At 39.3% G+C, this 17,374-nt stretch overlaps 1 protein-coding gene across 1 annotated transcript; it reads right to left on the bottom strand.

Annotated features, from left to right (window-relative positions):
* Window positions 1-8,784: 8,784 nt before the first annotated feature.
* LOC129240599 (uncharacterized) lies at window positions 8,785-13,002 on the bottom strand. The gene is made up of 4 exons (XM_054876504.1): window positions 12,225-13,002; window positions 10,912-11,794; window positions 8,897-9,282; window positions 8,785-8,801 (listed from the first exon to the last, which is right to left on the bottom strand). The coding sequence occupies exons 1-4, from the start codon at window positions 13,000-13,002 to the stop codon at window positions 8,785-8,787; spliced, it is 2,064 nt and encodes a 687-aa protein (XP_054732479.1).
* Window positions 13,003-17,374: the final 4,372 nt, after the last annotated feature.

Genomic DNA, 17,374 nt, shown 5'->3' with positions numbered 1-17,374 from the left:
AGGAATAGCCGCAATTGTTGCCCGAATGGATTGTTTTAGTTCATCCAAATTTGTTGGCTTTGTTTTATAAACTTCTTGTTTACATAAACCCCACAAGAAAAAGTCAGGTGCAGTAAGGTCAGGCGACCTGGGGGGCCAACGAAATTCGGAGTTTCTCGAAATCAGTTTATTGGGAAATTTTCGTCGCAACTCTGTCATAACAGTCTGGGCTATGTGAGACGTTGCCCCATCTTGTTGAAACCACACAGAGTTGAAAGGAATTCTCTTTCGGCGTAGTTCTGGATAGAAAAATTCTTTCAGCATTTTCAAATAACGGTCTCCAGTAACCGTAACGGTGTGATCATTTTCTTCAAAAAAATAAGGCCCGACAATACAGCGTGAAGAAACCGCACACCACACTGTCACGCGAAGAGGATGCAATTCCGTCTCGTGGAGTATCTGTGGGTTAGAAGTACTCCATATTCGACAATTTTGTTTGTTCACATTGCCGTTTAAATCGAAATGGGCCTCATCAGACATGAAAAGGCAGTTTGACATGTTTTGGTCTTCTTCCACCATTTGCAGGATCTTCTGGCAAAATTCCAAGCGAATCGGCAAGTCTGCTGCATTCAGTTTGTTAACCATTTGAATTTTGTAGGGAAATAAGTCTAAATCTTTGTGCATTATTGTTTGCAAAGACTGTCGGCTGACACCAAGTTGAGCAGATAAGCTTCTTGTTGAAACCCTTGGATTGCTTTGTATAGCTGCAGCTACAGCAGCGATCGTTTCCTCCGTCCGAACTGGTGGGTTTCGATGATAAGGCCTTCTTGCGACTGTTCCTTGCTCAGCAAAATTATTCACCAGTCTCATTATGGTCCATCTGCTCGGGGGATCGCCGCCAAACATCCGCCTGTACTCTCTCTGTACCAAAACTACGGACTCCAGTGCGTGATAGCGGCGGACTATCCAAATTCTGGTTTGTGTGTCCCAGTTATCCATTTTAATAAATTTTAAAGATCAATCTGCAAATTAAAACAAAAATGGAACAGATAACTTAAAAAGAAAAAAAGTTATTTAATTTTTTTTTGGTAGCGGCTTTCATCAGCCACCCTGTATATTGCTAGGTCGGGGAATAAGTTCATAGCGTTTTTACCGAAGACTTTTATTTAAACAAAAAGCAATAATTATATCAATAAGTTCATCAATTATACATTTGCAGGTGCTTGTTTATAACCTCTTCTCAACTCTCGACCAATTTGTTGATGCCGTTCGGTCAAAAATGGGCCAGTTTTTGAGAACCTCTTTTGTATCGAAGGTAACGCTCTTTATATGGTTTGACAGGGAGCGGAAAAGATGGTAATTGGTCGGAGCAAGAATACGGCGGATGATGAGAGACCTCCTATTAGAGCTCTTCGAGTGCGGCTTTGACTACTTGTGCAATATTGGGTCTGGCGTTATCGTGAAGGCGTATGGGTTGACCACGTCGGTCAGGTATTTTCAGTCAAATAGCCTCATTCACGCGTGTAGCAATGGAGCTGGGCAATGTAGAGCTCCTTGTTAACCGTGACATTATTTTCCAGCATTTCCCAGTGGACCATGCCCTCCCAATCCCACTAAACACATATCATGACCTTCTTTGCAAGAAAATGCGGTTCGACTGTCGGCTTTGACGTATCTCCTGGCGCCACCCACTCCTTTCTTTGCTTCTTATTGCTGTATAGGCACCAATTTTCCTCTCCCGTGACGATTCGGTACAAGAAGCGATGTTTAGCGACGTTCTTTGTTTTTTTTTCGTTGAGCTCGTGAGGTACTCAGGCTCCCTATTGTTCGATAAATCCAATTGAATGAAGGTAATTGAGAATCCTTTTATGATATCAGTACACTTTTTCCGCCAACTCACAATTGGTTTGGCGACCGTCCTCCTTCTAAAGGGATTTGAGACGTTCTTCGTCGAATTCAGAAGACCTTCCGCTGCGAGACGTGTCGATGAAGTCAAAGTCGCCATTTTTTGAACTTTACAAACCATTTTCGTGGTATAGACTCGCCTACGACATCTTCGCCATACACGTCGCAAATGTTTTTGGGTGCTTTCGTAGCTTTTTGACTTCGATGAAAAGCAAAGAAAGCAGACAAAGCAGCTTTTGCTGACGATCAGGGCAAGCGTTTTAAATACTACGCTTTTTTAGTGAGCAAGGGGCACTTGTCCAGCTGGTGCATATCACCCAGAGATGCGATAAGTTCAGAGTCAGATAGTTGGTAGTAAAGAGGCTTTGTCAGTAAGTAAATGCCGCCGCGATGGGTAAAAAAAGGTATTTATTACCACGGCCAACTTCAACTTCGCCAAGACCGAAACATAATAATTTGTGGCACTAGGTCTCAGCACAAAAAGATATACGAACCTAAGAAGCCACGTTTTCATTGTTTTAAATAAACCTGCGTCATTAAAACCTTACGATGACTTTGATCATTGAATTTTTTGAGCTCTTGTGCATCGAAAGTTGAGTGCTAGCATCACAAAGAAGGCTGCAATCACAACAGAGTGCCAGCAGATTTATTACCCTACCCTCGCTCCTAATTTCCGAAAATATTGTTCAACAAAACGACTCAACGTCGAGCAATTGGGTCATTTTCCCCGATCCCTGCAGAGAGCCACAGAAGCAGAAATAAGATTTTGATGATCACGCATAAATATTAGGTACCATGAAGAATTTGATGTCGCCGTAGAGCCAAAAACGCTTCGGAGGGAAAGAAGCAAGACGTATTATTCGAAGAAATTAGAGAGAGTGAGACTTCAAATATTTGCCGGCAGAAAAAACGCTTGAAACTTCAACGATTTCGTGTAAGAATCGGAATGACCTGGTAACTCAATTCATACTGCTAAATGGTAGTAGCAGCGGAAGACATGGTTAACATGAAGGTCTCGTACTCTCCGGCGGTAAAAGTAGCATTCCATTACCCAACAAGAGATATGACTCTTGAATTTGCAACGATCAGCGCCGAATTGGTATTCTTAATACCAATAAACTGATTAGAATTTATCAGTGTTGCCGTAAGCTTGGTAAATTTATGTACGACCCGATGTTGGAAAAGATCCCTAAAAATAATTTATTCTGGAGCTGCCGAATATTGCAGAACTAAATCTCTTGGGACAGACCATAAAATTATGAGCTATACCGGAAATCTTGATATTACTGGTCTCAACAATCGTCCGAATTGAATGGGTACGGGTACGAATTTGGCGGGTCCCAAACCCAACGCACAACCAGCTATCCTGGAATGTTTCGCCTTCTCACGTTAGCTCACTCCCGAACGGATGTTCGGAAGCTACCCAGAGGATACGTGGGCTAATCCTGGCCGTTGTGAGCTGCTTGAACCTCATCCTGGCCATTCCCAAGTGAATGGCGATAAGTAACTTTCCCCACTTCCGTGGACTTCTACACATGGAACCATCCTCCAACGTAGAATCTCTCTTGCCAACAAGTGCTACTTTGGACTAAGTAGGCAACTGAGCAGTAAAGTCCTCTCTCGACGAACAAAACTAACACTCTACAAGACTCCCATCATACCCGTTCTAACGTATGGCGCAGAAGCTTGGACGATGACAGCATCCGATGAAGCGACGCTAGGAGTGTTCGAGAGAAAGATTCTGCGTAAGATTTTTGAACCTTTGCACGTTGGCAACGGCGAATATCGCAGACGATGGAACTATGAGCTGTATGAGCTTTACGACGACATAGACATAGCGCAGCGAATAAAGATCCAGCGGCTACGTTGGCTGGGTCATGTCGTTCGAATGGATACAAACGCTCCGGCTTTGAAAGTATTCGATGCGGTACCAGCTGGTGGTAGCAGAGGAAGAGGGCGGCCTCCTCTGCGTTGGAAAGATCAGGTGGAGAAGGACTTGGCTTCACTTGGTGTGTCCAACTGGCGCGCTTTGTTAAACTCGGCCAAAATCGCGTAAGCGGTTATAGCGCCAATTAAGAAGAAGAAGAAATGACTGCTGCACTTTGTTGAATTTGGCCAAAATCGCTTAAGTAGTTGTTGTGCTAATAAAGGAGAGGAAGATAATTGGGATTTATTTATTGTAATGCCTCAATTTAGACGTGTGTGACTTAATATTGCGCAAATACAACTCAGTTCGAAATAAAAGCAGTGGCACACAGTCGAAATATCTACGGAAGAAAAAATATCTCAGAACGAGATTTCATCTATCAATTTTATTATTATTTTGTATTTTTTGTATTTGCTCCTGTCTTAGTTTATAAGAAAAACAGTTATCAATGAAAAATACAGAATTTAATTTTTTATAAAAAAACAAAAAAACATTTGTGAAAACAAACAAAAAATAGCAGTATACTACAGATACATAAAAAACTTAAAATAATTAATTCATTAACAGGTTCCCTGTCCAATGAATCATATATGATTCATATCACCAACTTTGTAACGCGTCTTATACGCTCATGTATCATATATGGGCGATTTCTTACTTGTTTTATAACATGAACATTTTTTGAACGCAGCAGGATATTCGCGCTTTTTTAATGGGACGTGGCAGCGAGTACTCTATACAATGCATATATAATAAAAATATTTGGTGATTTGCAAAGACTTACCTAAATATGCGCTTGTAACCTTAACTATAAAATGCAAAAATCAAAGACTCTATCTTACATATAAATGAGTTTATTAAAGTATGTTTTTTTATGATTTTCATTGAAAGAAGTAAGATAAAAAGCTTTATTACAAATCTTGCACTCAGTATTTACTTGTTTGGCTCGAAGGGGATCGCCTCCAGCAGCTCTTATATCCTTATAGCATGCAGAGCATCGCTTTCGAACAAGTTTTTCATCATTTCGGGGAATTTCTGTTAGTCGATGGCTACTGGTGGAAGAACTTGCTTGTGTTGGAGGCTTTGCACGATATTGTTTGTTAGCGGGTTCGCCGAGTAAGGTGAATTTATTTGTCAAACTTCGCGGGATTAAAATTTCGCTCTAGTTATTTTTTTCATGAGTTGGCAGCACTGTTAATAACATCTGGGCCAACTTTCATGTGAATGTCATTATCAGTAATATATTTACGCTTGTGTTTTCCAAACGACCATGAGTGCATTTTTCGATTTTTACAATGTCTGATTTGATTGAGCAGAGAAGTGAATGAAATTTCGGCTGCGGAAACGTTTAGCATGTTGCAGAAGGCATTTGGTGATTCGAACATGTCGCAGAAAAATGTTTATAAGTGGTACAAAGACTTCAAAGAGGGTCGAGAACGTGTTGAGGACTTGGAGCGCTCCGGACGACCATCGACGACAACAGATGACCACGTCAATAAAGTGAAGGAGTTAGTGCTCAAAAATCGTCGGTTGACTGTTAAAGACCTTACTGATATGATCGGAAATATCAGAAGGATCTGTGAAAACCATTTTGAAAGACCATTTGGGCCTACGAAAAGTCAAATCTCGTTTGGTACCGGAAACTCTCAATTTCTTGGAAAAAAGTCGTCGCGTTGATGTGTGTGAAACAATGCTTTCAGACGATCAGGGCAAGCTCAAATGCATCATTACGGGAGATGAGACTTGGATTTATGCTTACAACCCTGAAACAACCGAGCAATCAAGCGAATACCGTGCTAAAGGCGAGGCCAGACCAAAAAGAGCACGTGAAAGTCGTTCAAAAATAAAGGTAATGATGACAGTTTTTTTCGATTTTCGTGGTGTGGTGCACTATGAATTCCTTCCATCTGGCCAAACTGTTAATAAGGAATATTATTTGAGCGTTATGCGTCGTTTACGTGAAAAAGACCAGAATTATGGGCCAACAACTCTTGGTTTTTGCATCACGATAATGCACCGTCTCACACTGCACTCGTTCTTCGTGACCATTTCGCCAAAAATTCCACGCATATTGTTCCGCAACCACCGTATTCGCCTGATTTGGCTCCGTGTGACTTCTGGCTATTCCCAAAATTCAAGAGACCACTCCGGGTAACGCGTTTCGAGTCGATTGAGGAGATAAAAGCTGAATCGAAGAAGGTGCTGATGGCTATACCGGAAATGGACTATTTGGCATGTTTCGGGGATTGGAAAAATCGTTGGCATAAGTGTATTTCATCGAGAGGGGATTATTTTGAAGGGGATGAAATTGATTTACAAGAATAAATAAAGATTTTTCATTTTACAACCAAATTCACCTTACTTTTTGCCCACAGTTTATACAGAGATCGGAATTTTGCCATAATGATGTCAATAAATGGTTGAATTTTATATAAAATATTTTGATTATGAGGCTGATTATCCTCAAAGTGCCAACAAATAGTGGATTATAGTACGATTCGTTCATTTTCCAATAATGTTCGATGGATGGTTTCTTATCAATTCCCATTAGTAATACCAATGCATAATTGTTAGTTTTGTTCACCATGAGTTCGATAACGTCATTAAAAACAAAATATTCATAAATTTGTAGGACACTAATATCTCCTTTTTCATCAGTAATGGACTCAATGTCCTGAACAACTGATCTTCCGGTAAATTTTTCTCGTCCAATAGCCAGAACATCTTCCAACCACAATAATTCAGGTTCTGCCCTAGGTTCGGGTTCTACCGTAGCTTCTACTCCATCTGAATTTTCGACTTCCTGCAAAATTTCCTCTTCATTTTCGTTCCAACTTATATTTTCTGACTCTCTTCCAGAGGTGTTTGAGCTATTTTCGTCACTTTCATGTAGTAAATATTCATCACCATCGCTGAAATCTCAATCACTATCACTTTCAATTTATTTTAATTTTTCTACAACTTTGTTCACAGCATTTCTGTACCGTTCGGTTTTGTACCATCGATATCAGTTGTTGTTGTACTATGACAAATATTTCTAACGGACCTCGTACTAAAGTCTGTTTTACTATGCTGCCATACTGACCATTTTTAGTTGTAAAGTATGAACTAGATAAGCGTCAATCCAGTTTAATTTTCTAGCAAAACTTAGTCGAGGTAAGTTACAAGCAAAATTCTACCTGGTCTTGACCTGATATTAATTGGTTTGTAAGTTTATGTAATGTACATACATGTTATTTGATAAAACTTAAACGCGGAAACTGTTCGGGTACGTTCACATGAATCACATGTGAGCACATTTTCTTTGACGTATATACAGGTGGCGCAAAAGTAACCTTACGATGTTTTTTGGCTGTAATTAAAAAAAAAATGAAAAACTTTGATTCTTCTTGTGGATTATTTTTATTTGGTCTTTTAATTTTTTTTACATCAAGTCGAGAATATGATGTCACACAGTTGATTGCCATTTGAGCCCTTTTTATGGCATTTTCCATCACTTTGGCCAAAACTTCCGGCGATAGGTCCTCACATTCTTGACGGATATTGTCTTTAAGAGTTGCAAGAGTCTGAGGCTTGTTAACATAAACCCGCGACTTCAAAAAGCCCCACAAAAAGAAGTCTGGAGCGGTCAAATCAGGCGATCTTGCTGGCCAGTGCAAATCGCCAAAACGGGAGATTAGGCGCCCGAGAAATGCATCGTTCAGCATATCGGTTGTGGCACGTGCAGTGTGTGCCGTTGCACCATCCTGTTGGAACCACATGTTTTCCAATCCCAATTCATCACGTTGCGGCAAAAAGAACTCGTTGATCATTGCTCTGTAGCGCTCACCATTCACAGTCCGATCACTCCTCCAGCGAAAACAGCACACCATACAGTGACTTTGAGCGTCTGTAATGGCTTTTCGAGGGTTACGCGCGGATTTTCAGTGCCCCAGAAGCGTAAATTTTGCTTATTTACGTACCCGCTAAGATGGAAATGGGCCTCATCACTCATGATTATTTTTGATGAAAAATCATCTTCCTCTTGGTGGTGATTAAGGATGACTTGAGCGTATGTTAGACGCGATTGGCGGTCAGCAGCTAACAGTTGATGCACCGTCTGGACTTTGTACGGAAACATCTTCAAATCTTGTACAAAAATTCGCTGTAAAGACCGTCGACTGATACCCATTTGCGTGGCACGTCGTCTGGTCGATGTCGGCGGCGCTTCCATGACATCCTCGGCTACAGCAGCAATATTCTCTGCAGGACGGCTACTCCGGGGTCTGCCACGCCTGGCAGCATCTCGTGTTGTCCCAGTCTCTTCGAGGCGAGCGGCTAAACGTCGCAGTGTTTCACCAGTAGGCGTTGGACGGCGAGAAAATCTGCGACGAAATTCACGTTATGCCAAAGTCACCGACCGATTATTGGTCAAATAAATAGTCAGCAATATTCCGCGTTCTGGAGCAGTGTAGCGTAACATTGTTTATTAACGTGTATTTCGCATGTGTTTACTACACAAATGTCAAAACAGAACTGACATTAGGGGCCAATCGCAAAATTTATAGCATTTTCTGATAGGAGGATTACTTTAGCGCCACCTGTTATGATTCATAAAACGTACACATATAGCGTTGAACTTGGTCGCGTACGTTCGTGAGTCACATGTGAGCAATTTTTTGTTGTTGTTTTTGTATAAATTGTTTTTCTAACATCTTTCAAAAGCCCATATCTGCAATATTAGTTCCTACGAAGCAAAGAATATTGTAGTGTATCAATAGAGGAAAACAACCAGCTCGTTCTCAGTTCAAATAACAACTGTTTGTAGTTTATTAATATTGACTCTTATTTCAATGATTACTAATAAGGTGAATTTGTATGTATGTATATAAAGAGAGTGAGAGTGATTGTTATAGATAAATTATGTTATTTACATTGATATGCATTTATACAATGTTATTTAGGCTAACTGTAAATATCAATACTCTATATGCTCATCCTAAAGCTGTTGCTAACAATAACAATTTAGTGTCATATAAAATTGTAAAATTAAAAACAACTGCGTTTGCAAATTTCAAATACAATTTAAATTTTTAACTACTCTACCTCCTTCACGTGGTCTGAGTTCTCTTCGAGTGCGTGAAAAATCTTCCATCGTTGGTATCTCATTGGCTACAGTCAAAGCTGTGTTGTTGTCTGATAACATTTGCATGTTGGTTTCGACATGTTGTTGAATTTGCTGGTTTCTGATTTGATCCAAATGACGTTTGATACTATGTTTGTTGTGAGCCAAAGTACATGAATATGACTGAGGTCCAAGTTGTTGTTCTACAACTGCCTGTGTCCAACTAGGCTTATTTGGGTTACGGTAATCACGTACCATTACATTTTGGCCTTTTTGAAAAGTTTCATGACGATTTCCTTTGTGATTATTTATGTTGTTGTGTTGAGACTCAATAATTTTTTCTTTTGTTGTAGGAGGTTTGAGATTGCTGAAACGAGTTTTTAGTTTTCTCCCAAAAAATATTTTTGCTGGAGATTCGCCTGTAGAACAGTGAGTCATATTTCGGTAGTCCATTAAAAATCTGCATAAAATTTGATCCAAATTTGCATCATTGTTTTGATCTAAATTGGCTAATACAGACTTTTTAAACGTTTTAACGAAGTTTTCTGCTTGACCATTTGTAGATGGGTGTCCCGGCGCAGTCAATATGTGTTTTATTCCATTCACCGACAAAAATTGTTGAAATTCATACGATGTGAACTGACGTCCATTGTCGCTTACAAGTGTATCGACCAATCCATACCGCGAAAATATTTCTCTTAACTTCGTAATTGTGAACATTGTAGTTATTTCCTTCGTTTTGAACACTTCAACGAATTTCGAAAATGAATCGATAACAATTAGAAAATGAAAATTTCTTATAGGGCCAGCAAAGTCAATATGAATTCGACTCCATACATTACAACTTGGCGTCCACGGCATTAAACTGCTCTTCTCGGGGCTAGGCTGCAGTTTTTGACATGGTAAACAGTTTTTAATTAATTTTTCAATATCTTTATCAAGACATGGCCACCATATATATGATCTGGCAAGCGCTTTTGTTTTTACTATTCCTAAATGCGAGGAATGTAATTCATTTAAAATTTTTGTTCGCAATTTTTCGGGGATAATGGTTCTGTAACCCCACAATACACACCCATACTCCACAGCGAGTTCAGTATACTTTTCACGATACGGAGTGAAATTATTATCCTTTAAGTTACATAAGGTTCCATCCAAAATGCATTCTGCAACTTTAGATAAAATTGGGTCTCGTCTAGTCTCACGAGCGATGTCCTTAAAACTCATATTGAAATATTTTTCAGATTCAATAAAGTTGACATATGAAAACTCCGTAATTTTGTTTTCAAACATTTGTTGAGGCATGCGCGAAATTGAGTCAGCTTCATTATTTACTCCTTTCACATATTCTATGGTGTAATTGAACCCGGATAAAATTAATGCCCAGCGCTGCATTCGGGCTGAAGCCATGATAGGCAATCCTTTATTGTTACCAAAAATAGTTAATAGTGGACGGTGATCAGTTTTCAATATAAATGTGTTTCCCAATAAGTATTGTTTAAGTTTTGTAACACAAAACACAATAGACAAGGCTTCTTTTTCAAGAGTACTATAATTTTTCTCGCTCTTGCTTAATGCTCTGGAGATAAAAGCAATTGGTTTCAATCCACTAGAGAATTTATGTGACAAAATTCCTCCCACCGCCGTATTAGAAGCATCCGTTGTTAATACCAACGGTAAATCTGGGTTGAAATGAACCAAAACTTGGTCTGACGTCACAGCATTCTTGATGGCGTCATATGCCTTTTGACAATTCTTTGACCATAAAAACGGCTCATCTTTGCTCAATAATTTATAAAGTGGAGACATCATATTCGCAAAGTTATTAATAAATTTTGAGTAATAATTTGCCATACCGACAAAGGCTCTAACTTCCGAAATATTGTCTGGAATTGGCGCAGAAAGAATGCTCGAAATTCGATCGTTATTCTTACTCAATCCGTTTTTATCAATATTGAAGCCCAAATAAGAAATCTTTGATTGAAAAAAAACTGACTTTTTGATATTTAGTTTCAATCCAGCATTTTGTAGTTTTTGAAGTACTAGCCTCAACGTTTTAATGTGACTCTGCATAGTCTTTCCAGTGACTGTAATGTCATCCTGATACACCACGACAAACGGTATGTTTCTTAACAAACTTTCCATTGTCTTTTGAAAAATCGCTGCCGCAGTCTTAACACCAAAAGGTAATCTTTTTACTTTTAATGTACCTATGTGCGTACTCCATGCACACAATAATTGTGACTCATCGTCAAGAATTAGCTGATTGTACGCATTGGACAAATCAAGCTTTGTGAAAATTTCACCACCCTCTAAAGATGCAAAAATCTCATCTATCCTGGGTAAAGGATATTTAAAATCCTCTAAAAACTTGTTAATTGTGATTTTATAATCACCGCATATCCGCAAATCACCGTTGGGTTTCAAAACTGGTACTAAAGGTGTACCCCAATCGGAGTTGTCAACAGGTTCGAGAACACCTGAACTGATTAAATCTCGCAACTGTTTCTCAACTTTAGCCTTCCATGCTAATGGCAAAGGTCTGGGTTTGCAAAATACTGGTGTTGCATTTTCAACAACCTTTAAACAAATTTGCGAATTTTTAAATTCACCCAACTTATCTTCAAAAACCTCGGCGAACTCAATCTTCAATTGTTCGACGACCGCAGCATTATTATTTTCGAAATTAATATTGTTTATTTGCAATAATTCGAAATTAAAAGAACGTAAAAACGTACGACCAAGCAATGGAGGGTTTGCAGAATCCACAACAACAACAACAACAGTTTTTGTATTACCTTTAAAAGTAATCGACGCATCATATTCGCCAACCACAGTGAGAACAAGGAAATTTTCTCTCACCATCGCCTCTGTTATCTCTAGTGTATCAATAGAGGAAAACAACCAGCTTCAATCTATCACCACTGTAGTCAACATATGGAACATTGCATGGACGGAGAGTCTTTTCCATAATATTATTCTCGTAAATCGACAAAGGCAACAAAGTGCATGGTGCACCTGTGTCACAAACAGCATTTAATTTAACTCCATCAATAACGACTGGAAGAGAATACACGTCAAACGAATTTCGCTCAGACACACTAAAAATTGAATAATTAAACAAATCATTATTATCATGTTCATCATCATTATCATTAGATACATAATTAACACTTCTCTTTTTATTGTAACAAACAGACGCCAAATGACCAACTCTTCCACAAGAATGACACTTGCTATCTTTGTATTTGCATGACTGAGATGCATGATTTCGCCAACCACAGTGAGAACAAGGAAATTTTCTCTCACCATCGCCTCTGTTATCTCTGCCACCATCTCTGTTGCTGCCATTATCACCACAGCCTCTGTTGCTGCTTCCCCATTTGCCTCTGTTGCTGTTGCCACCATTACCTCTGTTGTCACTACTACTGTTGCCTCTATTGCTGTTACCACTACCGTTGTTCTGCTTCTGATGTTTTTGCTTCTTAACAAAATTCACTGCAGTTTCTTCTTTTCCTCCCTTTATGATGCATTTCGTCTCTAATATCATCGCCTTTCTTAATGCACTTTGAATTGTGAGATTCTCATCTTCTTCACACAGTCTTTCAAAGATGAAATTTGGCAAACCCATTACGAATTGGTTTAACACAAATGCATCTAAATTGACCCCAAATTTACAATTAAGTGCCAACATCTTTACACGAGCATACCATTCCGCCACAGATTCACTTTCTTGCTTCGTTGAAATATGAAATATTTTCCGCTCACTAAACACAATAGTAGGTGGAGTATATTGTGTGTCCAATATTTCACACAACTCTTTAAATGATTTTGACACGGGAGTAGCTGGACTGCACAAACTGTGTAGAACTTTGTATGGAACGGCACCAATTGATTTTAATAAAATCGACTTCCTTACATTGTCATCTGTGCAATTCACTTCACAGAAATGTATCTCCAAACGTTCCTTCCAAACATTCCACGACTCCACATTCGGGTTAAATTCTGGAACATTCGTCGTTTGAAGCATTGTCACTGGTGTCACCATCTTGCTGTCGTTCGCTGACTTTTCTTCTTTAGGAGGCATGTTGTGATTTTCTTTATTTTACTGTTTTCTTTTTTGTTTTAGTTTATTTTATATGTATTTACATATATGTACAAATATATTTTTTTTTTTTTTTGTTATATTTTTTTCCGTTTTATTCTCGTCGCCAATATGTAGTGTATCAATAGAGGAAAACAACCAGCTCGTTCTCAGTTCAAATAACAACTGTTTGTAGTTTATTAATATTGACTCTTATTTCAATGATTACTAATAAGGTGAATTTGTATGTATGTATATAAAGAGAGTGAGAGTGATTGTTATAGATAAATTATGTTATTTACATTGATATGCATTTATACAATGTTATTTAGGCTAACTGTAAATATCAATACTCTATAAATATTGAAAAAAATCACTGAGCGTGGAGCGATTCAGTGACGTCGTTATATGGGGACAGGGAACCTGTTAACCTGTGGGTATTCTTAAGCTCAAGCACTAAAAAATTACTCTTTGGTTGCGTATTTGATAAATAAATATTGGGAGGTTGAATTAGTTTTAAAGGTGACACACAGATGGCGCTATTTATCATTTTATCGCGTTGGCAATACTGAATATATATTCATGATAAAGCCTCATCCCTAGGCTTTGTTTATCAGTATCTGTCATTTCGCTGAAGTATAAACAACGCAGTGTTTTCGTGCTCCGAGTATATCAACTTTCGTGCCGTCGAAACGCAATTTGCGGGAAGCTTTGCTTTTCTGCTTCAATTTGAAAAAAAATACAGCCCAAGCCCGTGAATTGCTGCAGGAGGCCTACCCAGACCATACTTCGTCGATTTCAACATGTGAGTACTGGTTTCGACGATTCAAAAGTGGTGATTTTCACACCAAAGACAAGGAGCGTCTTGGCCAGCCCAAAAAGTTCGAGGACGCGGAATTGGGGGAATTGGTAAACGAGGACACGTGCCAAACCCAAGAAGAGTTTGCTGAATCATTGGGCGTTGATAAATCAACCGTTTGCAAGCGTCTAAAAGCGATGGGAATGATCCAAAAGCAAGGACATTGGGTCCCGTACGAGTTGAAGCTGCGCGACGTCGAACGGCGATTTTTTACGTGCGAATTGCTGATCGAGCGACAAAATCGGAAGGGTTTTTTGCATCGGGTGGTGACTGGCGACGAAAAATGGATCCACTACGATAACCCAAAACGCAAAAAATCATGGGGTTTGCCCGGCCACGCATCAACGTCGACGGCCAAGCAGAATATTCACGGCAAGAAAATCATCCTCTGCATTTGGTGGGATCAGGTCGGCGTCGTACATTTTGAGCTGCTCGAACCGGGCGAAACAATCACGGGGGATCGTTACCGACTGCAATTGATGCGTTTAAGCCGGGCATTGAAAGAAAAACGGCCGGAAACGGTAAAAAGGCACGCCAAGGTTATTTTGCAACATGACAACGCTCGGCCGCATGTTGCTCAACCTGTCAAAAAATACCTTGGAACGCTTGGCTGGGAAGTGTTACCCCACCCGCCGTATAGTCCAGACATAGCTCCCTCCGATTATCATTTGTTCCGGCATATGAGTCTCGATTTGGCGGACCAGCGGTTCTCCTCATACGAGGCTACCAAAATATGGGTTGAGTCAGGGATAGCCAAGCAGCGGCCAGAATTTTGGAGAAACGGCATCCGGAAATTGCTCGAAAGATGGGCGAAAGTTGTAGCTAGCGATGGCCAATACTTCGAATAAAATATTTTGTAACGTTTTTTCACAATAAAGCCCCAAATCTTCGAAAAAAACCTTTAAAACTAATTCAACCTCCCTAATACATAAATGTTTCGCAATCCATCTGTTCTTTCAAGCGATAACACGCTTCGATTCTAACACTTTGATTAAGCAAACAGTTAAAAAATTTACCATCAAAATCTACGAAATTTCCTTAGTAAATAAATCTTCTACCATCTCGCGCATACTGGCAAACAGGTTCGGCAGAGAAGTGCATTCAAAAGGTAGCATATTTGCAGGCGAGTGCAGTAATGAGCTGTGAACGAGGACAATAAAATTATTTATTCTTAAACGGCAATCGTTCGTTGCATAGTAGAGCAAAGCAAAAAACAGAAAAAAAGTTCCCAAGCACAAAAGCGTAAAACATAATCGCATCATGGGAACAAAGCGGCAAAGCAGTCGCATATCAATTGATAAATATGGATATCAGCAATTCAATGCCAAAAATTCAATGAGCTCGGCCAAATTGAAGCGCCAGTAAGTTATATATATCCGCTGGGAATTCTCTATAACCTAATGCGATTTGGATACGCTAAATCAACGTAATTTGCCGTGGCTCATTTGTGCAGTGCAACGCGAGTGTGTAAGTGAGCCATCATCGCGCAGGCATTTATCTATCTACATACATACATATGTAAGTATGAGTATGAGTTTGTAAGTAGTAAGTGATGTGCTTGTTAGCGCTTCAACGAAAGTGGCAACAACCCCAAAGCACTAGGAACTACGTATATTCGCTACAGAAAGTGCTAAGGAATTCGTTTCGCTCTGTAGGAATTCGCCACGCCAAACAATTTTTTCATTTTTCTGTTTGCTGCTTGTGCTTGTGCCGTGCGCATGGGAAAAAATCCCACAGCAAACTGCATAAATTTCTTCGAAATGCTCGGTTAAATAAAGTCAACAAGGGTGTGCGATTTGGCGATTTGGTGATTGTCTATTGCCGACATGTGATTTGTAAGGAAATTCGTTGTGCGAAACGCACAAATGAACAAAAAAAATATTGAAATTCGAAAACAATTTCGCTAACATATCTACACAGAAGCGTGCCGTCAACGTACTGAGGCGTTGAAGAAGGCCTTGCACGAATTCGTGCCGCATACGTCCTTGCTGTCCGTGATGTGCGCTCACTACATGCTCACGCGTATGTGCATACATTCAGACTTTGTTTCATCCAAAATCATATGCAGCTCATTAACTTAATTTCCCCCCGCCAACGTTCCACTCCCACTCCCTAACAAAATTGATATGTTTTATAATGATTTTAAAATGGTCACATGGCTGTTACAACTGGAACTAATTTTTGCATACGTTCAGGCAGACTGGCTGCTGACTGACTGGTGGGCTGGTTAGCTGGACGACGGGCTTCTGTGTTTGTCGACGCTTTCGGCTAGCAGGCGCTAACAAGGTGAAACATATTCTTGCACGCGTTCCGCTTTCGATAAGGTTGTTGGCGCACGGGTAGCCGGTTAAATGTAGCAGAAGGTTCCTGGCATAGAAACAGCTTCTGGCTGCAATACGATAAAGTGGTGGAAGATTTTACATGCCCTTGCACATACATATGAGTACATATGCTTCTGCGCGAACTTCATTTGAATACTTCTATATTCTAATTTCGATTATAACTTCAGACGAGCGCAGTGCAGGGGAGGAGCACCTACACTTGCCACTTACAGACCGCAAAATTCATAACCAAGGAGCAGAGAACTCAACAACTAACTTAATAATCAAAGTTTTTATATACATTTTCGAACGGTATTGTTATTATGAGATATTTTAGAAAGCGTGATATCGGTAGGCTTCTTGTCTCAGGGAGTAAAAACGTTCAATTCGATTTAAAGGGTGGTTAAGTTTCAAGGGCCGGTGTTGATTTTGAATAAAATACAATTTTTTTTAAGAAATTACTGTCATTTTTCTGTATTATAATAATATTGGTATAGCTTAATTACGTATATTTAAAAAAAAATTTTTGTAAAAGTAATAATTTTTTGGTAGAGTGTCTTTTTATTTTATAGAATAAGCAATCATGCCAAACGGGGTCAAAGCCTTGAGATATATCGAAAAAAGCCTCTATACAATATTTTTTTTCGTTGAAATGCTTTGTGAATGCCGCTTATGGGTCTATCGACTTGTTCAATGGTACTGTGTTTTTGTTTTTTTCACGAACGAATTGGTGATTTGGGATTATATTTCGGTCTTCAATTGTAGGCGTCATTCTTTTGTGGAAATGGAATTCCATTACTTTAGAGGCAATAGGCTGATGGGCCAATATGATTCGACTTTTTCAGCGCTTTTTCTTAGTTTGAGGATTCGTTTTACTTGTGCTACTTTCCATTGAAGCGGAACATAACTAGGCATTCAAATAGAATTTTATATAAAGGGTGGTTAAGCTTTAAGGGCCGGTATTGATTTTGAATAAAATACAATGTTTTTAGAAAATTTTTGTCATTTCTCTTTATTATGATAATATTGGTATAGCTCAATTACGTATGGAACAAAATTTCAGCCGAATAGCCGCCGCGGCCACGGCGACACATCTCCATCCAATGGTCCAAATTTTCGATGACGCTGAGGCATAATTGAGGTTCTATGCCATTAATGTGCCGAAGTATCTCATCCTTTAGCTCTTGAATTGTTG

Source organism: Anastrepha obliqua, chromosome 3 (assembly GCF_027943255.1).
Source record: "Anastrepha obliqua isolate idAnaObli1 chromosome 3, idAnaObli1_1.0, whole genome shotgun sequence".
NCBI lineage: Eukaryota > Metazoa > Arthropoda > Insecta > Diptera > Tephritidae > Anastrepha > Anastrepha obliqua.
The sequence above is the reverse complement of the archived record's forward strand: the minus strand, read 5'-3'. Positions and strand labels throughout refer to the sequence as shown.